At 35.1% G+C, this 25,785-nt stretch overlaps 2 protein-coding genes across 3 annotated transcripts in view; one reads left to right on the plus strand and one right to left on the minus strand.

The window, feature by feature from the left end:
* The window catches only part of Ranbp16 (Ran-binding protein 16), a 48,877-nt gene extending 45,537 nt beyond the window's left edge, over nucleotides 1-3,340 (minus strand). The window contains exon 1 of the mRNA XM_088243421.1: nucleotides 2,616-3,340. Coding sequence (XP_088099547.1) covers nucleotides 2,616-2,696 — 81 coding nt within the window. The 5' untranslated portion in view covers nucleotides 2,697-3,340. The remainder of the gene's footprint in view (nucleotides 1-2,615) is intronic.
* A 409-nt stretch (nucleotides 3,341-3,749) lies between these two features.
* Nucleotides 3,750-25,785, plus strand: part of LOC148283688 (uncharacterized) — a 39,769-nt gene continuing 17,733 nt past the window's right edge. Inside the window, exons 1-10 of one of the 2 annotated variants that reach the window (XM_088243423.1) lie at nucleotides 3,750-4,378; nucleotides 8,940-9,027; nucleotides 10,105-10,227; nucleotides 11,351-11,406; nucleotides 12,792-12,875; nucleotides 14,533-14,653; nucleotides 17,414-17,462; nucleotides 19,256-19,371; nucleotides 21,584-22,294; nucleotides 23,796-23,872. In XM_088243423.1, coding sequence (XP_088099549.1) covers nucleotides 8,949-9,027; nucleotides 10,105-10,227; nucleotides 11,351-11,406; nucleotides 12,792-12,875; nucleotides 14,533-14,653; nucleotides 17,414-17,462; nucleotides 19,256-19,371; nucleotides 21,584-22,294; nucleotides 23,796-23,872 — 1,416 coding nt within the window. In that variant the 5' untranslated portion in view covers nucleotides 3,750-4,378; nucleotides 8,940-8,948. Of the gene's footprint in view, nucleotides 4,379-8,939; nucleotides 9,028-10,104; nucleotides 10,228-11,350; nucleotides 11,407-12,791; nucleotides 12,876-14,532; nucleotides 14,654-17,413; nucleotides 17,463-19,255; nucleotides 19,372-21,580; nucleotides 22,295-23,795; nucleotides 23,873-25,785 lie in introns of both variants that reach the window. The other variant, XM_088243422.1, reaches the window with a different exon arrangement.

Raw genomic sequence — 25,785 nt, forward strand, 5'->3', positions numbered from 1 at the left:
TTTCAGAGTCCAAGTCTTATTTTCAAGTTGAGATTAGCATTGCAGAAGAGGGATTTCATTTTATTAATAGCAGCTCTTGCTGTCTCAATTCTGCATTTAATTTCTATATCTGGGTCGAGGGTATCTGTTAGAATGCTGCCGAGGTATTTAAATTTGTCCACCTTTTCAATGTCAATACCCTTTAATTTGAGAGAAAATGCGGAGTAATCAAGTTTCCAGTTGGGATATTGAATTTTATCGAGCTCAGTAGTTCAGGCGCATCAAAGAGTGAGTTGAGAATTTTAAATAGGACTAGAAGGTCGGATTTATTTCGACGGTCTCGAAGAGAAGATATATTCAAGGTAGTTTCTAACTCATTATACGTATATTAGTCTCTGGATACGTCAATCCTCAAACCACTCTCATACACACGTTTGTCTAATAATAATGTTAAAAATAAATAAAATCGAGCGGGAATTTTGCATACCCATTATAAAATGAAATAATACAGACTAAAATGGATACAAAGTCATTGGAACAATAGGCTTTTTTCCCCCCTCCGGCAACTACACGTGGACCGGACCATCTTCTAGGAATTTAGCAAACAACACGTGTTTGCACATGTGCGACACTGCGACAGTGACTAGTGACTACCCAAAACCTACGAAAGCTACCCTTCGGATATTTTTATCTGTTATGTTATCCATAGTGTTGAAACGGTGCTTTATCTGTTTACTTTTTAGCACGAACACTTCACAAATTTACTATTATGCTCAATGTTTGTTTTTGTAAATTTATTGATAATTTTAAGTTGCTAGAATTTCACTCGTCCATGTACTTTGTAGCTGCAAGACGATTAGTAATCCAGCTTCAATAGGTAAATGTTATCAAGTATCAAATATACAAATTTAATAAATGAGGTCTAGAATTCCAACCGTCCATGCGCTCAGTAGCTGCAAGACTTGTTGTAATCTAACTTCTATTTTTATAAATTTGTTTTTTTATTTCATTTTTTTAAATATTACTAAAACTCTAAACTTTATTGTCAAATAAAAAATGTAAATAGGGGCTAGATTTATTATTGTCTATGCGCTCTGTAGCTGCAAGACGTGCTGTCATCTAGTTCCTATCTGTTATAATTTTTCATCATCATATCATTCCCTTTCCTGCACCATTAGGTGCGGAACTGCATTGGTAACCAATCGCAGCGTATCTTGATCATTTTTAGTTACATGAAGGTAAGATGATCAGTCTTACGCTTCAGGAACCAATCCAGGGACTATGAAATATTCAAGTGTGAAAACATTTTTTTAAACAAATTTTTCATATCAACCATGTCGGGAATCGAACCCGAGACCTCTTGCTTGGTAGGCATATAATAATTTTTAATTGATCTCAATTGGAAACGAGGAACTAGAATCCCAACCGTCCATGCGCTCTGTAGCTGCAAGACATGCTGGGATATTTATTTAATGTACAGCGCCCTTCAGGTGATTTTCACAAAAATCGCGCTTTATAAATTATCCAACAATAAATACATATTTATATATATATCCAAATTGTCAAACGCACCGATTCCCTCTTATATTTAATAAGGAAAACATTCGCTCTCATCATCCGAGATTTGTTCCTCATAATCTATAAAACGTATGTTCGTCTACTCCCGGAGAATGCCTACCAAATCTGTCGAGTCCCTATTCTAAAAAACACAGAGTTGTCGGAGAAAGTCCAGAGAAGAGCAACTAAAATGGTAGTTTCTCTAGGAAATAAATCATACGACGACCGCTTAAGGGAGCTCGGGTTGAGTTCACTGGGAGCGCAGGCACTTGTGTGACTAGATTGAAACATTCAAAATCTTAACTGAGCGATATAATGTACCCGAGTTGAAATCAATGTTCACTATGAATGAATACCGCCATCTCAGAGGTCCTGCCTCCTTCTCACTTCTCATCCAGCCCCGGGAAGAACTTCCCGACAAAGCGAGTCGTGGAGAAATGGAATGGCCTAGTGATAGTTCAGTGAATGTTAACTAGATGCACACAGCAATGTATAATGTTTAATAACCATGTACATTTGTATACAGGCATCAGCTCAATAGCTGCTAGTGTATTATAAATAATAATGTCATAAAAAATATCAGCCTTTATGACAATGATCGAGTTTAGTTTCAAACATAGGAAAAATTGTGAATGTTACAGTGTGTAACGTGATTATAAGCCCTGTAAATGCCCATATTTCATATTCCCGGGGGTAAAGTCCAGTATTCGTTCACATACATTTAGAGATACACAAAATATTCGTTTAGGCAGGTAGATTTCTAGACACGATATGAAGGTTAATTTATTTACTGTAAAAAAACTCTCGGATATAATTTTATTTAATATTTAAAGGATTCATTCTGTCTGCTATTTTAAAAATGAAACGGTCTAAATACAGCGCTGAAGTATTATGAAAACGAAATTTTGAAGGCGACATGCGGCGGTCTGCGTCGATGAACCAAAATATTCCAACGGAGAACGGACGAAAGGCGCGGAGAATCGAATAAATAAAAAAATTATGTGATATCACTGTGATGCGTGGTAAAATACGTTTTGAATACAGCAATCGACGTTCACAGCGTTTATATTGAAACTCACCAGTTCTTCTGCCATTTGTTGTTGTATCTTTGCATTTGTGACAAATGTATCGCGCGGCGACCAATAGTCTGTTTGAGGCATCCACGGCACCACAATTTGAAAACAAACACTCAAATTTGATAATGCACGATCCCAAAGGGCACAGAATTGCTAGATATCACCCGGCAGAACGCTTATTGTAATTACATCACCGGAATCATATTTTGTATTTCACAAATTGAAAATTGAACGCAGGCGAAGTTGTCTATGGAGATCTGCGGGTAACGATCGTAAGTCTCGCCGGCTAAAGACGAAGGTTATAGTTTGTAACTAATTATTAAATCACTATGAAATACTTTTAAAGCGCGTCTCTATTCGCGGCGGTAATAATAACTATAGCAAAATATCTTCGTGTAACTGACGACAGGCAGTGAAAACAAAGGCGTTCATATTTTATTTTTTTCCATGTTCTAGCTCTAAGGTTCTAGTTCTTGACTAGTGGCGAATAATCGATTACTGGACTAATAATCGATTATCAAAAATATTATCAGATTGTCGTTCGGGCGTTCAAGCTATAACTGATACTCGGTCGGTAAATCCATTCATTGTAGATATTCAGAGTAAAATTAAGCATCTAAAAATAAGAGGGATGATCATTCAAATATGTTGGATAAGAGGACATGCTGGTATCGTAGGAAATGATAGAGCGGATGAACGAGCGAGAGCCGCAACTTGTAAAAGGAGGGAAAGATGGAATATCCTTAACAGATATCCACACTAAAGTTAAAAGTAGTTATCACGCGCCATTGTTCTTGAACTTTGCAACAATGGTGATTGGACTCATAAAGGTAATAAACCAAAATCAGTGATCGAACAACCCATTTCCAAGGCAAACCAATACGATTTTTCCGAGTATCTTAGCCCTGTACATGATACATAAGGCTACTAAATACAGGGGTCCAAGTATATGTATAAAATTAAAAAAAAAAAACGATTACTGGATCAATTCACTTACATTTTTTTTACATTTTTTTACTTTTTTTTTTGCACCACAACAGGCTAGAAGGCCTAATTACAGTGGTGAATTACATCACAGAGCACCCAGGCTTGAGAAAAATCACATTTTTAATTTTTTGTGTTCTCACCGGGAATCTAACCCGGAACCTTCCGTGCGTGAGTCAAGCGTCTTGACCACTACACCACGGAGGCCGCACTTATGTCGAGTTAATTGAATATTTGTTTCTGCCGGAGTCCTAATGAGAAACTTCAGCCCTTAAAGATGATTTTCTTCACTTCGTTACTGCTCTGAAAGAAGCGTCTTGCTAGCATAGAGGCCCTGACATTGACGGCTCTTCCTGTTTCTCTATGTCCTGATCATCTTTACAATCATCAGTTAGTATGTGCCCTAGATACTTGACTTTTGCAGTTACCGATACACTGTTGTTATTCAGGAATACAGGTGGTGATGGGTGCACGAATTCAGAAAATGACCTTTGAGAAGGGAAATATTATTATTATTATAGATAATTTATGATCCTCCATTTTTGTGAAAATCACCTTAAGGGCGCTGTGCGACAAAATGCTCAAATTTTTACCGCGTGTAAGGAAATATCAAATTTCCCGTAGCACTGAACTTACGTGAAAAGACCCGATTAAAATAATCGATTTATTCGATATTTATAACTAGTTATCCACAACTAATTTTCTAATTTTATGATTACCGACTGCACAAGATGGCGAACGCGGCGGGCGGGCTCCAATGATAAAATCGTTCTGCACAATTGGTAAGAGAATTATTTAACTTTACCGACATCGCATAATGCAGAATTCAAAATAGTTACATTTCAAAATCGATCAAATACAATCGAAACTATTTTATAATGTTTACAGCCGTTTCGTTTTACAAAATCGATAATATATATGTTTCCAGCTTTGACGTACGAAATGTGTTATGTATTAGAGATAAATTATGTTTATTTTAATTCTAAGGATTATAATAAAGGCTTTTCCAGTTACACATTCTTTGACTAGATTTTTAAGTATTTAGAAGTGTTCCCTTGAAATGCTAGTAATTGCTTTTAAAAGGGTTGTTTAACGCACCTATGCATCGATAACTATATGAAATAACTTTACTAAAAGATTTGAGAAGGGTGATTTTACTGTCAATTGTCTTTTGTATGCAAATATGCCCGGCTTCTACGCTTCTACTGGTGATCTAACTTAAGCTGGCGCGTTCAGAAAACTCACACTAACATATTTAAAATCTACAGATGTTTATTTAAAAAAGATTGTATGAAATTTTAACCAAATGTGCTATCTTTTGAAAAAATTCTGTGTTGGATTAGAGGGTTGTGTATATGAAAAAAAAAACAATTTGTTAAGGCAATGTATCACGGGGGGGGGGGGGGGTAAAATTATAATATTTAAAAAAATAAAATGTTTTTATGGGGTTGTTTGGGTATTGAGATAGAGTGGTGGCGAGAGAAAATTTAGAGATTTGATCATCTCGGAGGCTGTGAAAAATCAAGTTCCGCGTTCGCACGTATGAATAGACGGAAGCTGTCCGTCTCTCCGCTAACTGAGGCGAAGATCTGCCATGGATAGAGCCTTTGGCGGCTCTCGGGATTCGGTCCCGTGGCGATGGTGACGGCGACAGCCAGCTGGAAGCTGGCCGGCCGCGGGCTGGGCACAAGCGCTGGCGGTGCAGGAAACTGGCGTTCCTTCGGAGGACGATGGATGTGGAGGGACCTTCGCGGATGGAAGGCGGCCTCCGATGACCCTCGTGGAGTAGTCGGATTCCACGAGGTTTGCTACGTAGCACTGGCTACCCGAACTTCCACGACTCTCGACATTGTATCGTCCCGCGATCGACGGTACGATCGCGTAGACTCGACTCGCTTCCCCGACTGTCGACCGAATCTTTTCCGACTCGTCGTTCCGACCGTTTGGGGTGGTTTTATAACACTCCAATTAGGAGGTCTCTCCTTCTCCCTTTCACTTATTGCCTAAAACTCATTGTCTCTTTTCCACACTTATTCATAAACACATCGTCATATTTAAAACTAAAATATTACGTTCTGCATATTATTTTTTATAAAACTGAATTATAATTAACTAAGATTAGAATGTTCATAAAATTAAATACGTTTAAACTAATTGATTAAAAATAAACATACACTAAACAAAGAAAACTCAATCATTTAACTAATTTATATTTTTGAATATTAGAAAGGAATCATTAATAAAAAATTGGAAATGTTTCGCCTCCTAATGTAGTGGTTGGCGCGTTCGCCTACCATACTTGAGGTCCTAGGTTCGATTCCTGGTAAGGTGGATGTGAAATACCTTCATACACATCATAAAATAATCGCTGATACGTTGCGATTGGCGCACTGGTGCAGTGCCTTATGAACCACGGCCGCGGATTAGAAAATGATGGCGCAAAAGTTAATTAGAGTTTTAAGTTAATATTTATTTTTATTTATTTTATTTTCTTTTATTCAGGAAACATACAGTACAGTTACAAAGTTTAATATTTTACACAATTAGACTTAATTCTAATGGACCAGTGAAGTTTCCATATTATAAAGCAATTATATGTAAGGTTAATTATGAAAGTATAAAAAAGAGAAGGAAAAAGAAAACATAAATGAAAGTTGTTTAAAAATTAAAATTTAAGTGAAAAAAACATATTTTAAGGTTTGTAATTTGTAGTGAGTATTTACAAATGGAAATAATATTAAAAATGTAGAAAATTTGTAAGAGTAATTAAAAATTAAGAATGGAAATACAGAATGAAAAACATGCTCAGATGTAAAAATAAAATAAAATAGTAATAACATTTTTTTTAAAAAAGGAAAAACAGAAACACATATTTATTTTAAGGGATTCAAAGAAACGATGAGATATGTGGCAAGTTGGAATAATCGGCGCGCGTACGAACGAAGATGTATGAGATTTGAAAAAGAATGGTTTGTATATATCATAGGGGAACTAATTATGCGTTTTATTTTGGTTATTTTTAAATAAGTTTTCAAAATACAAATATTATTTTAATGGCATAATGGTTTGTGAATTATTATTAAAAAAGGTTATGTTTTCCCCAGCGGAAAACATGGCTCAATATTTATTGTTAAAGTGATTGTTTTCAATTAGAAGGGGTTTTGGAATTCCAGGTTATTCGCCGCTTGGTCATTTGAATTTAACCCGAGGTCGTAATTGACATTAACAATGGACGAAATATTTGTGAATACCTAGTAACGGCTCAGGTAGATGGGGATTTATTTTAATGTATTTATTTGTAAAGGCTACTACTACTACTACTACCATCACGCCATTTCCCCGTAGGGGTAGGCAGAGAGAATGGACCGCCACACACGTCTATCCTGGCATACAATCCTAGCCTCTTCCACATTCATACATCTTGTCATGCATGCCCTTCGGTTCTGTCTGCTTTTGACATGACCAGACTTAAGATTTTGGTTTATCTGATCATGCCACGTCTTCCTTGGTCGTCCTCGTCTAACGTTGCCGTTCATTTTTGCCATATATACTTGTTTTACCATTCTCTCGTCGTCCATTCGTTCTACGTGTCCAAACCATCTCAGAGACCCTTTCTTAATCTTATCAATACTTGTCTCAGATTTACACTCTCGCCTGATTTCATCATTCCTAACCCTGTCATACATTGATTTCCCACACATTCGTCTAAGAGATCGCATTTCAACCGCGTTCACTCGGCTTTCATCCTTCCTCTGCCAGTTCCATGTTTCACTTCCATACATAAGTGTTGGGACTAAAACGGTAATTAAAAATGGGGTTCTTTTGAGAATTGGCCGGCATGGATTAAAAGGTTATATTTAAATGCATTATTGCTGAGAAACCCCAGATAAGAGAAAACAAAAGAATGTATTGGAAAGTTATATTTAAATTCGTATTGAAATATTTTAAAATATCGCCGCGTTTTTTCCCAATACAAATAAAGGTTGATTTTATAATCTAACACGAAAATACCTGCTCATTTTTACGGGGACAAAAGATTTTAATTCCTGAATATTTTAAACAGGTATGTTTAGCTCGTATCAAATGTAATATTATATTACTAAAATACTTTGTTTCATTATTTTTAATTTTTCGAATCATTTTTTAAAAAGGTGCGAAGGTTTTCACGGTCACTGTTATCAATATTATGTATCTTTTTTGGGTGACATCCAAATAATATAAACAATGACGATGGGCTTAAATTAAATTCAACATTTAGATTTATTTCAACAGAGAGGGAAAAAGTTTTCGAGAAGAAATTTGGAAGTCTAGGCATTTACAGGGCTTATGACCTGTCATTGGCTGGTGGACATAATCAAACATTGTTGAATTACTACCTGGTAAAAGAAGAAGTACAAAAATTGGAAAATTGTTTCCAGGCGTTGCCTAGTAGGTGATTTGGTTCAGCCGGATGAATCTCACCCACGTGATAAAGGTTTCAGCTCTTTCACTTCACAAAAGTCAACAGATGGAAGAGTTGAGGAAATGTGGATGTTCAAACATGGGCAGAATGGTGAATGTTACACAGTGTGTAAAGTGGCCACTTAAACCAGCCAATGACAGGTCATAAGCCCTGTAAATGCCTAGACTTCCAAATTTCTTCTCGAAAACTTTTTCCCTCTCTGTTGAAATAAATCTAAATATGAACAACTCCCTAGGCAGGAAATCCAGCCAGTCTGCAAGCATTTGGACATAATCAAACATTGTTAAATTCAACATGGTTCCCAGCACTACATATGACAAAAACTAATAGATATGTGCCTACTGCCGGCTGCGACACAGTACAAATTACTAGTACATAAACATAATTATTCTTTCCTACAAAACTAGAAATGTGCCTACTGCTGACTGTGACACGGTACAAATTACTAGTACATAAACACATACATTTCTTTATAAAACACACAGTTTTCCCTGAAGATGGCTCCTGCAATGGTAGCCGAAACGTCGGATCAAATCCAACATACACGGTATTACCCAAAAAAGATACATAATATTCATTTTTTTAAATGTTGCATTATACTAATTATAGTCCTTCAAAGAACTAGGGGCAATTTTAATTTGAAAAAATGTATTTTTGTTATAGTCAATTACTGTAGAACTACTAGCTCCCCAGGGAGTTGAATCCAGTTCTTGTCTGCAAAAATTTGGACAAACTCAAAATATTGTTAACAGAGTATAAATAAAAAATGATACGTTATTTTTGTAAAATGAATGTAATAATCCGCAAGAGTTAATAAATAAATTTTAAATAAAAAAAAAACTTTCCAAAGCAGAAAACTAATTTTTGAATTTTTTTTCTAGTAATACAAAATGGCTGAAACATCTGCAGAGGAATTGTCTATGGAAACCGGGCAAGTTATTTATATCAACGAGAATGGACTTATTTTGGGTGAATATATATTTTTTTAATAATCGAATTTTTATGTTTTATAGTAATGTAGGATTAGGTTACATTTTTTTGCACCACTACAGAAGAGGCCCAATTACAGCGGTGAATACCAGCACAGAACACCCAGGCTTGAGAAAAATCCCATTCAATTTTTGTGTTCTCGCCGGGAATCGAACCCAAAACTTAATTTATTGAGTTAACATTACAACCAAGACGGGTCATTGGAGAATTAAGGCCATATGTTGATCGATGAACGTAAGAAATCAAGACTGGTACGTTTGTCGGCTGACCTGAGAATTCTGGGCATAGGGAAATATATTCATTTATTTATTTATTAACGGACACTGTCCATGTATACAATTTATAAGGTTTAAATATTACAATAAAAGAATAGTTTAAAACATTTAAAAAAAAAGAAAGAAGCATTGACAAACATAAGGGACATCGAGACAAGATCTGGACTATTTATTTAGTGCTCGTTTAAATCCTTGTAAACTTAAACCAAAAAAGTCCAGATCCTGTCTCGAATTAACAATACGACAAAGGCGGGTCATTGGAGAATTTAGGCCATAGTTTGTTCTATGCTGATGGATGGACAGTACTTCATTGTTTCTCAATCTACGAGTCGGAATATTGAATTTTACTTGTTCCAGTAATGATGGAACATCGATTATACCATTTAGTATGCCGAACATATATATGGAGTCAATATTAGTTCTACGTTTTTGTAGACTAGAAATATTTAACATTGACTCTATTTCGGCATAAGAATAATTATCTCTCTCTAGTCCGAGCATCCACGCTATTTTTCGAAGCGAGCGATGTTGGACTGATTCAATGTGATTTATGCGATCGACATAGAATGGAGACCAGACCACTATTCTAGGAGGCATATTCTAGAAGAGGGCGAACAGTCGAGCAATAAAGAGTTTTGATTGTACGGACATTAGTAATGACATCAGTAAGGGAATGGAAACTATAGCCAGTTCTATGGTTATCGGTATAAAAGATAAATGGACTATGTACCCTGCAACAGCACCCCTTTCTTAAATGAATATTTCTTTCTTTTTTCTGCAGACGGCGATGATGAGGTGCGATATATCTTGCCGTCCTCGGTTACTCTCGAGAGGGATGGACTGTTCATTCAAGAAGGCGTCCCACTGACCCACTATCTCGTGGATTCTTCCGCACATATTGAAGGTAGAGTATTAATGGATTTATTTACCGAATGTAGTCGGCATTCCTTTACGGGTTGTTTGACCCGTGGTGGACAATTTTTTTTGGCAATGGAACCCTAACTGATCTATCTTCAAATATTACAACGGAGATGAAGAACATTTAAGAGAAGGTAATACAGAAGTCTAGACATCTACGGGGCTTAGACCTGTCAATGGCTGGTTTAAGGGGCCATTTTACACACTGTGTAACATTCACCATTCTGCTCATATTTGAACATCTATATTCCTTCAATTATTTCATCTGTTGATGTTTGTGAAGTTAAAGAGCTGAAACCTTTATTTATGCGGGTGAGATTCATCTAATTGAATTATTTCACCTACATACTAGACTAGGCAACGCCTGAAAATGTTATGTTTTCAATTTCTATACTTCTTCGTGGACCAGGTGGATTTATCAACAAATTTTTGTAGACAAGGACTGGATTCAACTCCCCGGGGAGCTGTTTATATCAACATATTACAACAGAGATGAAGAACATTTAAGAGAAGGTAATATAGAAGTCTAGGCATCTACAGGGCTTATGACCTGCCATTGGCTGGTTTAAGTGGCCACGTTACACACTGTGTAACATTCACCATTGTGCCCATATTTAAACATATTCAATTATTTCATCTGTTGATGCTTGTGAAGTTAAAGAGCTGAAACCTTTATTTATGCGGGTGAGATTCGTCTAATTGAATTATTTCACCCACATACTAGGCAACGCCTGAAACTGTTGATGTTTGTGAAGTTAAGTTGATTGAAGGAATTTAGATGTTAAAATATGGGCAGAATGGTGAATGTTACACAGTGTGTAAAGTGGCCACTTAAACCAGCCATTGACAGGTCATAAGCCCTGTAGATGCCTAGACTTCTATATTACCTTTTCTTAAATGTTCTTCATCTCTGTTGTAATATGTTAATTAGTCTTCTTTGTTTATTCTGAAATGTAAAAATATTTTGAAAAGTGTATTGTTAAGTGTATTCAGCATGGGTAACCCCATTAAGATCACATTATTTTTATCATTCATTATACATAGTTTGTAATGGAAAAAATATGAATTAATAAAATAAATAAATAAATATGTTTACATATTTTTTTCAGATAAAGGTGCGATTCTCATCCAGCAAGCTGGATACGCAGAGATCAAGGATGAAAATGTAAGTTTAATTCCCGACAATATTTATACATCCATCGCCAAGTCAATGATTCATTTGATTAAAAGGGCATTCCAAAATATTACCCCAGCGGGGCGAATCTTCTTGGGGGCTTCTTGGGCTGCAGCCCAGGGCGCCGTGGATACAAAAGGCCCCCGGCCTTCATCGAAAACAAACGACGATATTGTGAACATATTGACATTTTGTATGAATAATAGTTCACTACCAAGTAATGCGCAATCTAGGAATGCAATGAGGAATTCCAGCCCAACCCGGAATTAAATTTTAAAGATGTTTTTGTGTACACGTGAATATTTAAAAATTTTGGAGTAGGACGAAATGTCTCAAAAACGCACGCAAAAATAAAAAAAAAATGTTAAAAGTATTATTAAAATAGTAACGAGGCAAACCAAAAACAAACCGACACGAGCGTTGACTTAGAGATTACACATGAAATTAAATGCATACGCAAAAATTTGCCGGTTGATGCCGCCCGTCAATTAATAAATGCGTTTGTAGTGTCTAGAGTCGATTATTGTAATGGTATCTACGCAGGTCTACCAATGAACAAAATGACTCGCCTACAATCTGTATTGAATGCCGCAGCGAGACTTATTTTCGGAATCTCTAAGTTCAGTCATATCACTACACTACTTCGGGAACTACACTGGCTACGTTTTCCACAGAGGGTCGAATACAAACTCTGTTGGCTTATGTATAAGTCACTGCACAACTCGGCTCCGGAATATCTAAGGGAACTATGCATTCCAGATGAACTAGCTGACAGGCGTCTCACGCTTAGATCAGCTACGTCTACGGCGAGAGGAAAAGTTATTATACCTCTACGCAAACAGCGCACTAAATTTGGTGAGCGCGCATTTGCGGTCGCAGGCCCTATGGCATGGAATGCTCTCCCAGCAGAGGTGCGAGGCTGTGAAAGTGAAGTGATGTTTCGGAAAAAACTTAAAACCCACTTGTTCTCTAAATCATTTGAATAAATCCGTAGCACGTGACAACAAAATAAATTATTTTAATTAAATTACAAATTTAAAAGCTTCAATTAAATTAACTTAACAATAGAATCACCATGTAAAGCGCCCTTGAGGTATTTTATTACGAAAATGGCGCTATATAAGTTATCCACAATAAATAAACATGCGTTGACTTATGACTGCGATAGCTTAAGCACGTTCATTATTGTTCATCGTGATCGCTCAAATGCTTAGCATGTTTTTAAGCACGTCGATAGTTATTTGTGATTGAGCTACGGGGCTTACATCATCGGAAGAAAAGATCGCTGATCAAGACTGTGTACATATATATTATAATACCCTTGATTTATTTTTCTTCTGCCGCTGCGAGCAACTTTTTGTTTTTTTCCATTGCAGAGTCCGGAAGAGCACCAGAACATGGAAGGAGACTCGGAAATATTCCAAGTTACTGAAGATAACGAGTTGGGTGAGGTGGCTCAGGTAAAATTAAAAATCTGTAATTTATATTTTCTCATGGGACTCCATTTTGCCAATGTCCATTCATGCGGGCGCATATCACAACTTTCTTCTTTTTGTAATATTTCATATTACAACAGAGATGAAGAACATTTTAGAGAGGGTAATATAGAAGTCAGATCAAGTTGCAGGCGAAAAGTCTTCATTTACCCTTCTTAAATCTGCAGCCCACAAGGTTCCGTGCTTGGTCCTATGCTCTTCACACTGTTCATTAACGATAACGTTGATAACGTTGATCATCCGCATAACAGTGAGAAAGTAATCCGAATGAGTTAATATTTTGGACACATCACTTGGCTTTTACTTGGCTTCATTAACAGAATATCCTCTGATTTTACTAATGTCCGTACAATCAAAACTCTTTATTGCTCGACTGTTCGCCCTCTTCTAGAATATGCCTCCTGGAATAGTGCTCTGGTCTCCATTCTATGTCAATCGCATAAATCACATTAAATCAGTCCAACATCGCTCGCTTCGAAAAATAGCGTGGATGCTCGCACTAGAGAGAGATAATTATTCTTATGCTGAAATAGAGTCAATGTTAAATATTTCTAGTCTACAAAAACGTAGAACTAATATTGACTCCATATATATGTTCGGCATACTAAATGGTAGAATCGATGTTCCATCATTACTGGGACAAGTCAAATTCAATATTCCGACTCGTAGATTGAGAAACAATGAAGTACTGTTCATCGATCAGCATAGAACAAACTATGGCCTAAATTCTCCAATGACCCGCCTTTGTCGTATTGTTAACTCGAGACAAGATCATCTGGACTTTTTTGGTTTAAGTTTACAAGGATTTAAACGAGCACTAAATAAATAGTCCAGATCTTGTCTCGATGTCCCTTATGTTTGTCAATGCTTCTTTCTTTTTTCTTTAAATGTTTTAAACTACTCTTTTATTGTAATATTTAAACCTTATAAATTGTATACATGGACAATGTCCGTTAATAAATAAATAAATAAATAAACTTTGGACACATCGTTAATGAACAGTGTGAAGAGCATAGGCCCAGGAATGGTACCTTGAGGGACGCCAGATTTAAGAAGGGTATATGAAGACTTTTTACCTTCAAACAAAGTAATTTTATTTTAATATATACTAAAAAATGTATTTTTTGATCATCCGCATAACAGTGAGAAAGTAACCCGAATGAGTTAATAATTTTGGACACATCGTTAATGAACAGTGTGAAGAGCATAGGACCAAGCACGGAACCTTGGGGGACGCCAGATTTAAGAAGGGTAAATGAAGACTTTTTACCTGCAGACAATCACAGGTTGTGAATTTACCCCTAGTATAAATGTTAAATTACTGGGTGTTCATTTAGATTCAGACCTTTCTATTCATCCTCGGGTCAATAAAACGGTAAGCGCTCGTTTCTTCCATCTCCGAAAGATCAAATCCGTGCGGAGAAATATTCCTATAGACGCAACGAAAGTCATTGGCTGGTGTAAGTGGCCATTTTTCACACTGTGTAACATTCACCATTCTGCCCATATTCCAACATCTATATTCCTCCAGTTCTTTCATCTGTTGATGTTTGCGAAGTTAAAGAGCGAAACCTTTATTTGCGCGGGTGAGATTCATAATTGAATATTTGATCACGCGCAGGTAGTGTTGAATGAAGAGCAGTGCCGGATGCTGCAGGGATGCGGCCGAGTGTTGCTGCAGGAAGGATCCCGAAGATTTCTTCTCGACGGAGACGGACTCAGGGAGCTGGACCCTCAGATCGGTAAATCCTATTCCCCGTCTAGTAATGTTAAACACGGAGAAAACCGGGAATGTCTCTGACTTATCTAATTGTAAATACGAGGCATATCCAGAAAGTGAGAGTAGGTACTGTTTGGCTCTCGCGCTGTGAGAATTATTTTTCCAAAAGTTGTCAACATCGGTAGTGGGGGGTCTTCTGTGCACAACGAGCATTGTTAGTACCGAGACTTGACTCGTAGTGTTCGTTTCTGCAAAGAAATCATGCCAAGTGCGAGGAGCATCGGTACTGTGGACGCTCACTAGAGGAGTTTGTCCTATTGTACTCACTGGAACACGTGTCGGAGTCTGGTGGTCCTCGCGGGTACAGGAAAGTTTATCGGGGACAGTAATTTTGGGCAATCTATTATGGTGCATATCACTTTGTGCGTTAGTGAGGTCAGCAATTGTCCTTCGGTGCCTCGATTATGAACGCTATCTTCATACAAAGTAGACACTAACCTTCTAAATAAAATACAAATAAATGCAGGATTGAGAACACTCAGACATCGGGAAATATTTAAACTGCCTTTGTTTTCAAATAATGCTACATACCACACACCTATGGCCCGCATGTGTTGGGAATATAATATATACTGCCGAAACAATAAAATTGTCATTTTTCATGATACTCTCTCAGCTTTTGCGAATAATCTCTTAGGAATAAATCTTATTCAATAAGTACACACGTACAACTTATTTTTTATTGCATTGTATCCTGTATTAACAAAAATATTAAAAAATATGTATTACAACTTAACGTATAAATCTATTTTGTGTAATTATATAAGTGAAGATATATATGCATGTTAAATTATTTCGACGAATGCTTTAAATTGTATGTTTTCTAGTATGTATCTTTGTTGAATTACCTAATAAAATAAAATAGGTTTGCAAGGTAATTTACTAAATTGGTTTAAAAGCTATTTATGTGGTAGAACACAACAAGTCAAAATAGATAATATTACTTTTTTTATTTTTTTATTATATAAATAAAACACGAGTGATACTTTAATCCACAAATTAGGAATATCCAGTGACCGGTTTTAATCGCTTTCGCGACATCTTCGAGACTGGAATCTTTATTAAAAAGTTAAATGTATTTATACAGAACAGAGGTAAGGATACATAATTCAAAGTTATATGTAAGTAAATTAAATAAAGTTATTTTATCTTAAGGATCATTATCGACAAATTTTCTATGGGTTAACTAATGAATGGATATAATGTTATTTTAATGAGTTTAAGTATTTTATTTTATTGTTGGTGTCCCATCCTTCGTGAGTGTGGTTTTGTAATGATTTCTGAAAAACAAGGGGTAAAAAGTCATTAGTAAAATTATATTACAATGGGTCGAAGATGTCGCGAAAGCGATGAAACCGGTCACTGGATATTCCAAATTTGTGGATTAAAGTATCACTCGTGTTTTATTTATATAATAAATTACAATGAACTTCCATCAAGAATTTTCACTTACAAACTTAAATGTTTTAGATAATATTACTAGCGAAGAAAAAACCATTTATTTTGGTGTACCACAGGGTAGTATTTTGGGACCGATTTTGTTTATTTTTTAAATTAATGATTTATGTCTGACACACATAAAAAATTGTGACATAATTGCATTTGCAGATGACACTGCTCTAATTTTTACTATTGACCAATGGGATGAAGCTTATTCTGCGGCTCAAAACGGTGTCAATATAATAAAAAAGTGGCTGGATAACAATCTCTTAACTTGAAATATTGACAAAACAAAATATATAAAATTTAGTAAAACCACAGGGGGACAGTCCTCCACAATATTTTGAGTTTGTCCAAATTTTTGTAGACAAGGACTGGATTCAACTCCCTGGGGAGCTGTTTATATTAACTTATTACAACAGAGATGAAGAACATTTAAGATAAGGTAATATAGAAGTCTAGGCATCTACAGGGCTTATGACCTGTCAATGGCTGGTTTAAGTGGCACTGTGTAACATTCACCATTCCGCCCACATTTAAATATCTATATTCCTTCAATTCTTTCATCTGTTGATGTTTGTGAAGTTAAAGAGCTGAAACCTTTATTTATGCGGGTGAGATTCATCTAATTGAATTATTTCACCTACATACTAGACTTGGCAACGCCTGAAAATGTAATTTTTTCAATTTCTATACTTCTTTCTCTCTCATATTTTTAATAGGCCTTTAAGAAAAAAAGTGCCAACCTCAAAACGATGAAAATTTTTATCAAATCATAATTAAAGGAAAAATTGCTCGGTGGAACAAAACTTTTGACACTTTTAATGCGTAGATAAACGTATCGAGGGGTTCTAGACCCGTCGGTATAAACCGATGTACTTACGTCAAAACTTGATGGTGGGGGTATCGGTAGTATATCTTTGTAGTCGGTCGGGAGACTTTTATCTTCAACTATGACGTCATACTGAAGCTATGTCATTTTAGAGCGTAGATATGTGTACCGTGACGTACGCTTCCCCTTGTTTCATATCGATGTACCTACCCAAAACTTGAAGGTGGGGGGTCGGTAGTATATCTTTGTGATCGCTACTTATCTTCAACTATACCGTCAAGGTGAAGGTATGAAGTCTTTATCTTTCCATCATAATCGAGGCCCTGGTGGAGAGCAATGGTAGCCTCAACTCGGTCATCAAAGTTTGGTAGCAAATTTCATCTATAGGTTTACAAAGTACCCCAAAGTTAATGCTTTGAACATAAAAAATAAATATTTTTTATTTTACAGACTCAGCCGAACTGCAAAGCCTCGAATACATTGTTCCCTCCCAAGACAAGTAAGCATTATTATTATTTTTTTAAGTTTAGAATTTGAAAAATAATGATAAATAATTATGAAAGTAGGTTAAATGCTGTCGAAATGCGATTCCTCAGGCGAATGCGGGGTAAAACGTGGACCACATGGTGACGATATCTACCTACTGTCTACAAAAGATTATCTTCGGACATCTATCTCCCTTTGTTAACCATGGAGTTGAAACAGTGCTTTATTTATTTAGTTTTTTATTGCTTAGTTCTTGGCATGAACACTTGACAAACTTACTACTATGCTCTATTTTTTATAAATTTATTGATATCATTCTAACTTTGCTAGAATTCCACTCGTCCATGCGCTTTGTAGCTGCACGATGATTGCTTATCTAGCTTTCATATACCAACTTAAAAATACCTAAATTTTGTAAATGGGGTCTAGAATTCCAATCATCTATACTGCAAGACGTGTTGTAATCTTACTCCTTTTTACTATTCATATTTTTAATACACTAAATTTATTTGTCAATTTTTAAAATGTGTAAATGGGGGCTAAATTTCTAACTGTCTAAGCGCTCTGCAGCTGTAATCTAGCTCCTATCTGTTATAATTTTTTATTGATCTTAATTGAAAACGAGGAACTAGAATCCCAACCGTCCATGCGCTCTGTAGCTGCAAGACGTACTGGGATATTTATTAATTGTACAGCGCCCTTGAGGTGATTTTCACAAAAATGGCGCTATATAAATTATCCAACTATATATATATATATATAAAACGATGCATGATATGCGCCAATGTCGAGATCCGTGAACTGTGTAAGGCTGAGACCTGCATTATCGGAAGAATCAAGAAAGGGGTGCTGCGTCGGTTTGGACATGTGGAGCGAATGGACAGCGAAAGAACGGCTGAAAGTATCTACGATGCGAATGCTGATGGATTTCAATTCAATTCAATTCAATTAATTTATTTTAATATAACATATACATTACAAACATACATTTAATACGTACATATTATAAAAAAGAAAAAAATACACGAAAGAGATTCATGTCAAAGTAGTAGGAGAATCCTGCTCCGGAAAACCCCTTCGGATACATGGAACAGATCAACATCCAGAGGGATGTTGTTTAGCGTAGCGATAGCCCTTCCAACGGCAGGGTGGTCCTGTATATCGGAATATGAAACAATCTGTCTTAGGTAATTATCAGGAACATACAAACCAATGCTCATCATAATCTCAGGATTATCGACAATACCGCGCAACAATGGATAAAAATGCGTAGTCAAATACACATTCCTTCTAGTCTCTAAACTGTTGGAGCCGAGCATACTCTGGAGAAACTCGGTCGGGTAGAGCCGAGGATAATACCCGCACTCTCTCATGTAGAGATATCTCCTTTTGGATTTTCTCCATCATAAGAGAGTACTTCAGTTCATGTGGCCCCCGAATCATCGAGCCACTCTCGAGTCTACTTCGCACCGAGGAGTTGTAAAGAGTTCTCAGCACGCGGGTATTTTCAAAAACCCCGGCAGTACGCAGAACGAATCCCAACATCTTCAATGCATTACAGAAATGCAGAAAACGAGGAAGACCGAGAAATACGTGGCACGATCGAATCAAATACTCGAAGATGGACATGTCAAGAGTAGGAATAATCGGCGTGCGTGCATGAGAAGATGTATAAATGTAGAGAAAGCGAGGTCTGTATGCAAAAACAGAGTGATATGGCGTTCTATCCTCTGCGTATCTCTACTGGAAATCGGCGTAATGGTTTGTTTGTTATTTTTAAAAATTATGACGGTGTTTTCCTTACAGCGAAGGAGTGGCGTATACCAGTCCTGACGATGTGCAGATAGAGTACGAGACTGCGCCCGTCGAGGAATCTGACGACGTGAAAATCGATCAAAACCATTCCATCATACAACACTGCGGTTTGTAATGTAACCTTTTTTTAATGTACGAGATCCTACTCCAGTTGGAGGTGGACAGAGGAAACGACTTCGTGGTTTGTTGCGAATTTATTACGTGAAATTAAATTAAATATCTCATTCAATAATTTAAAGGGTCTTAAATTCCAACTGTCCATGCGCTCAGTAGCTGCAAGACTAGTTGTAATTCTAACCTTTATAATATTCCTCAATTTTTACACTTCTTGGACCAGCTGGTTTTATTAGCAATATTTTGAGTCGTTAACTTCACAGAGATCAACAGATGGAAGAATTGAAGGAATGCCAATGTTTAAACATAGGCAGAATGGTGGTAAACCAGCCAACGACAGGTCATAAGCCCTGTAAATTCCTAGAAATTTATATTAATAATTCGCAAGGGGTTTAAATTCAGTTCTTACGTAAAAATTTTATAGTCTCAAAATATTGTCATTATGTCTTTTAACAAAGTCATTAGTTTTTTCACATATTTAAATTAAATTTTATTTAATAAAATAAATAAAACAACTTTGTTTTTAACCACTAATTTTTATTTTTCACCGACCGGTTTCAAAGCAAACAAGCTTCTTTGTCAAGGTTTACGTAACTAATGAATTGATTCCTTTTTAAAACATTTTTTGGTTCGTGTACCTGCACACAAAATGTTATAAAAAATCTGGTAAAAATATAAGTAAAAATAAATTGCAGAGTCATCTGCAGGCGTTTACTAGTACTTAATTTAACTCGGAAGAGTCTTAACTACATAAAATAAAGTAATCTGCTAATTAAATACTTAACTTCAATATCAATGCATAGATGGCGCTTCCAACTCGCTTGTGGATGGGTTCTTGATTCGTAGCATATATACAAAAACCAAAAATGTTACCTGGTGTGGATATTCGCTAAAATAAGCGTAATGGGGAATGTTGTAGTACCTACATAAAGTGGCCACTTAACCCAGCCAATGACAGGTCATAAGCCCTGTAAACGCTCGAATATCCATAATCATGAATCTTGAATTTTAAAAAATTCTACCTCATCTCTGTAGGGATATAAATAAAAAAATGATTCCTTTTTATTTTATTTCCATCATGTTCACTAAACACTACACGTGGACCCAATAAATCAAGTGGCTTTTTTCTTACACGGGTGGTAATTTGATATCATTATTTTCGAAGTAAGCCAGGAGAGGACTAAAAGAAATATTGTTTATTTGGTTATTAATTATTGTTTTCTTATTATGATCGCTTTTTTAATTTCTAAGTTGTCTAATTTTAATATTTTATTTTCAACATGAAGTACTTTTAATCCAGTGCCTTTATTGAAGTTATGATTATTTTCTATCAGTTTTTTTTTATTTTTTTTTATTTATTTCTTAAGTTAGCTTATATTAAAACTAATATAAACTATTATGTACATTTACATCATCTATATATATTTACATTTCCTTACAGTAACTTATACATTTATTTTTAAATTCTTTCAGACACTTTTCATTCTTCAGACATTCAGGCATCTCATCATACATTTTTAAACCCTTATACATCAAACAATTTTGCGACTCAGCTCTTTTCAATAATGGTAGTCTTATTTTATCCTTTTGTCTGGTAGCATATTCATGACAATTTTTGTTTAAGACAACTTTATCCTTAAAATATTTTGGTAATTTATCGTGAAAAAATTTATGTATAAATATCAACATATTAAATTTAAGTCTCCTTCTTACAGATAACCATTTTAGTTCATCTCTCATTTTTTTTACATTGCTATATTTATTTTTCTTAAGAACTATTCTCATCGCTTTATTTTGTAAAATTTCAAGTTTATTTAAATTTCCTTCGTTTGCTAAAAATAATATTGTTGAGCAGTAATCTATATGTGGAAGAATGATTGTTTTGTAAATTAGTTCTGCTCTACTTCTTTTTTATTAACGTGTTCAAAATTTGCATTTAATGTCAATTTTGAATCAAGTATTATCCGAATGATTCGCGAATTCAGAAAAATTATTATTATTTAAGCATCTTAAGTGTTCTTTTACTCTAATATTAAAGTTTTTTTTAGTTTTACCAATGTAGATTGAATTGCAATCATTACAATTTAATTGGTATATTCCAGATTTATTATATTTATGGACTTTGTCTTTGTGATTTTTTGTGACCACAAAGTTAGTGCTTCAAATATAAACTTTATAAATTTTATTTATTTATTTTTTCAGTAGTAGAAAATGAAGAAGACGTCATCAAAGTAAATCAGTTCAATAATGATTTCGAACAAGTAAACCATCTAACTATATTTATTTCCGAAGAAAATCAACAAATAAATGATGGCAAAGCTGCCGATTATGACAACGCCATCGAAACGTCCAATCACGATGAAAACCCTGAAGTGTCAAATCATTACACGGACACCGAGACGTCCAATAACGAAAACCCTGAAATATCATGTCATTATACGGATACTGAAATGTCAAACAGCGAAAACCCTGAAGCGTCACATCATTACGGTGATACCGAAACTTCAAATAACGAAGACCCCGACGCGTCGCATCATTACTTAGATGCCGAAACTTCAAATACCGAAAACCCTGAAGCGTCACATCATTACATTGATACCGAGACTTCAAATAACGGAGACCCCGATGCGTCACATCATTACATAGATGCCGAAACGTCGAATAATGAAAATCCCGAGATGTCAAATAACTATGCCGACGCAGAAATAACAAGCCTCCAAGTGACAAATTATGAAAACCCTCAGAATGAAAGCTACGAAGTGAGCAGAGGCCCGAGTAGTTTGAAGAGGCAAATTGTCTTCAAGGATTGCAAAGCTGTCAAGCGATTTCGCGACTTTGAAGATGAAATTTCTAGTGTTAAAATTGCAAGGAATGTTAAAAACATTGACAAAAAAATTATGAAATCCAAAAGAATCGGTAAGAATTTTGTTTATTTATTTTATTGATTTTTATATTATAGTCCTCAAAATATAGCTTGATTAGAATGACAGTTGTCAGCAAAAGTGACGAAATAACTTTGTAGTAACGTCTAAAAAGTTTTTATTTTATTTTTATTTTTATTTTATTTTATTAGGGAAATCAATAGTTCTACATACATATTTTTAGTAAACAAACAGATATAGTGTATAAACTCAGAACTAATAACAGATTTCCACATAGTTTTCAAATTTAGTAAAGAAAATATATATTACAAAACAAATAAATACATACAATTTATACATATAAAAATGTTATTTTCAAGTACTCAATAATCAAAGATTTTTTAAATATTAATTTTAAGAACATTAAGTTACTGTAAATTGGGCGGGATAAGGACAAAAATGCTTGAAGAGAGAATAAGGAGGTGGGGGGAGATGTACATAATTATTATTATAATGTCTACTAAGTTACATAATACATTTTTAGTGTAAATTTTAAATCTGACAGAGTGATGTTTGTATAATCTATATTTTTAAATTTTGTATTGTACATTGAAAAAGTCCTATGAAAAAAAGCACTTTTAACATACGATGTTTTACTTGTTGGTACATGAAACAGGTGGTACCGTCTACAAATCTTGGCTGGCACATGTATTGTTATTAAACCAAGCAACTCTGAACAGTCAACCATTCCTGTCACAATTTGTAAAGCAGTAGTTGGTCCGCACACACTCTGCGGTATTGTAGAGAAATGATTCCATGGAAGGTGGAGGCAGTGAGAGTACACACAAAAATCATTCCTATCTGACGTGTTAATTTATTTTTATAATACAATGCTTGACATATAAATTAATCAACACAAATATATAAAATCAGCTTAAAAACTAAAATAAATCTATTTAAATTTATTTCAACAGAGAGGGAAAACATTTTTGAGAAGGGAATATGGAGGTCTAGGCATTTACAGACCTTATGACCTGTCATTGGCTGGTTTAAGTGGCCAATTTACACACTGCGTAACATTCTAGATGCCTAGACTTCCATATTCCCTTCTCAAAAATGTTTTCCCTCTCTGTTGAAATAAATTTAAATATGAATAACTCCCTAGGGAGTGCTTGCAGACTGGCTAGTATATATTACTTACATTATACTATGTACCTTCTATGTAGGTACAAATATATGTTTTTTTTTATAGCTTACCAGTAAATAAAATCACCATTCGCCGCTGCTCGGTATCAAGTAGTTTACTCGTACGGGCATTCTGTTGGGACCTCCTTCCCTAGTCGCCCGACCACATAATTGTCAACACTTTCTCGATATATATCAATTGGTTTTGCATGGACACAGCGTCCCCGAATGCCTGTGGCCGATTCCGATCGGAAGACGCAGAAGCCGTACCGTACTGCAATAGCCTACGCACAATTACGTGCGGATCGGGGTTTGAGCATGACGTTTTGCGTCATTCGTTTGATGTTGTAAAGTGTTTTTTTCTTTTTCAGAAGCCAAGAAGATTGTAATTATGCCGGATTTTTCCAAATTGGCGGAAGGTACCAGAAGTTCACCAACAGCCCACAAGGTACGTCCAAATATTTATAGGAATTAATCTGTATCTATTTTCTTACACGCGGTAAAAATTAGAGCGTTTAATTGTACGGCCGAGTTTCTCCAAAATGTATTAGTAAATATATTATTTTATTTTATTTTATTAGGGAAATCAACAGTTCTACATACATATTTTTAGTAAACAAACAGATATAGTGTATAAACTCAGAACTAATAACAGATTTCCACATAGTATACAAAGTTAGTAAAGAAAATATATCACATATCAAATAAATACATACAATTTATACATATAAAAATGTTATTTTCAAGTACTCAATAATCAAAGATTTTTAAAATATTAATTTTAAGAACATTAAGTTACTGTAAATTGGGCGGGATAAGGACAAAAATGCTCGAAGAGAGGATAAGGAGGGGAGGGGAGATGTACATATTTATTGTTATAATGTCTACCAAGTTACATAATACATTTTTAGTGTAAATTTTAAATCTGACAGAGTGATGTTTGTGTAATCTATATTTTTAAATTTTGTATTGTACACTGAAAAAGTCCTACGAAAAAAAGCATTTTTAACATACGATGTTTTACTTATTGGTACATGAAACAGGTGGTACCGTCTACAAATCCTGGCTGGCACATGTATTGTTATTAAACCAAGCAGCTCTGTACAGTCAACCATTCCTGTCACAATTTTGTAAAGCAGTAGTTGGTCCGCACAATGTCAATACAATGAGGAAGTTCAGTGCCTAGGGAAATTGGATATAAAAATGTTTTCTTACACGCGGTAAAAATTGGAGCACTTAATTGTACGGCCGAGTTTCTCCAAAATGTACTAATAAATTTACCGAAACAATGTCAATACAGTCAACAACATCAATTAAAACAAAAAGCAAACCAATCTTACCATAGATAAGTCAAGTCAATTTTTCATATTTAAATTTATTTCAACAGAGAGGGAAAAAACATTTTTGAGAAGGGAATATGGAAGTCTAGGCATTTACAGGGCTTATGACCTGTCATTGGCTGGTTTAAGTGGCCACTCAAACATTCACCATTCTGCCCATGTTTGAACATCCACATTTCCTCAACTCTTCCATCTGTTGACTTTTGTGAATTCATCCGGCTGAATCAAATCACCTTCTGGGCAACGCCTGAAAACAATTTTCTAATTTTTATACTTCTTCTTTTACTAGGTAGTAATTCAACACTGTTTGAGTATGTCCAAATGCTTGCAGACTGGCTGGATTTGGACACACTCAAACAGTGTTCAATTTTTCATATTTATTCTTTTAGATATTTTTTTTCATAGTAATTTTTTCAATTCGCGATGAAAAGGAAGTATCCTATTTCATTTCTCAGCTCTCCAGCTATCCCTATGCAAAAAAATATGTCAATCGGTCGCTCCGTTGAGATGTGAAGGACAAACAAACAAACGCACACACTTTCCCATTTATAGTATTCATTATGAATTATTAACGGAATTCCCGACATGTGAAAATATCCTGTTATATTGAAAACATTTAAGTTTGTAAGTGAAAATTCTTGATGGAAGTTCATTGTAATTTATTATATAAATAAAACACGAGTGATACTTTAATCCACAAATTTGGAATATCCAGTGACCGGTTTCATCGCTTTCGCGACATCTTCGAGACTGGTATCTTTATTAAAAAGTTAAATGTATTAATACAGAACAGAGGTAAGGATACATAATTCAAAGTTATATGTAAGTAAATTAAATAAAGTTATTTTTATCTTAAGGATCATTATCGACAAATTTTCTATGGGTTAACTAATGAATGGATATAATGTTATTTTAATGAGTTTAAGTATTTTATTTTATTGTTGGTGTCCCATCCTTCGTGAGTGTGGTTTTGTAAATAATGATTTCTGAAAAACAAAGGATAAAAAGTCATTAGTAAAAT

Source organism: Micrasema longulum, unplaced genomic scaffold, assembly GCF_059751315.1.
Source record: "Micrasema longulum isolate JH-2025_06_02 unplaced genomic scaffold, ASM5975131v1 h1tg000211l, whole genome shotgun sequence".
In the NCBI taxonomy this organism is placed as follows: Eukaryota; Metazoa; Arthropoda; class Insecta; order Trichoptera; family Brachycentridae; genus Micrasema; species Micrasema longulum.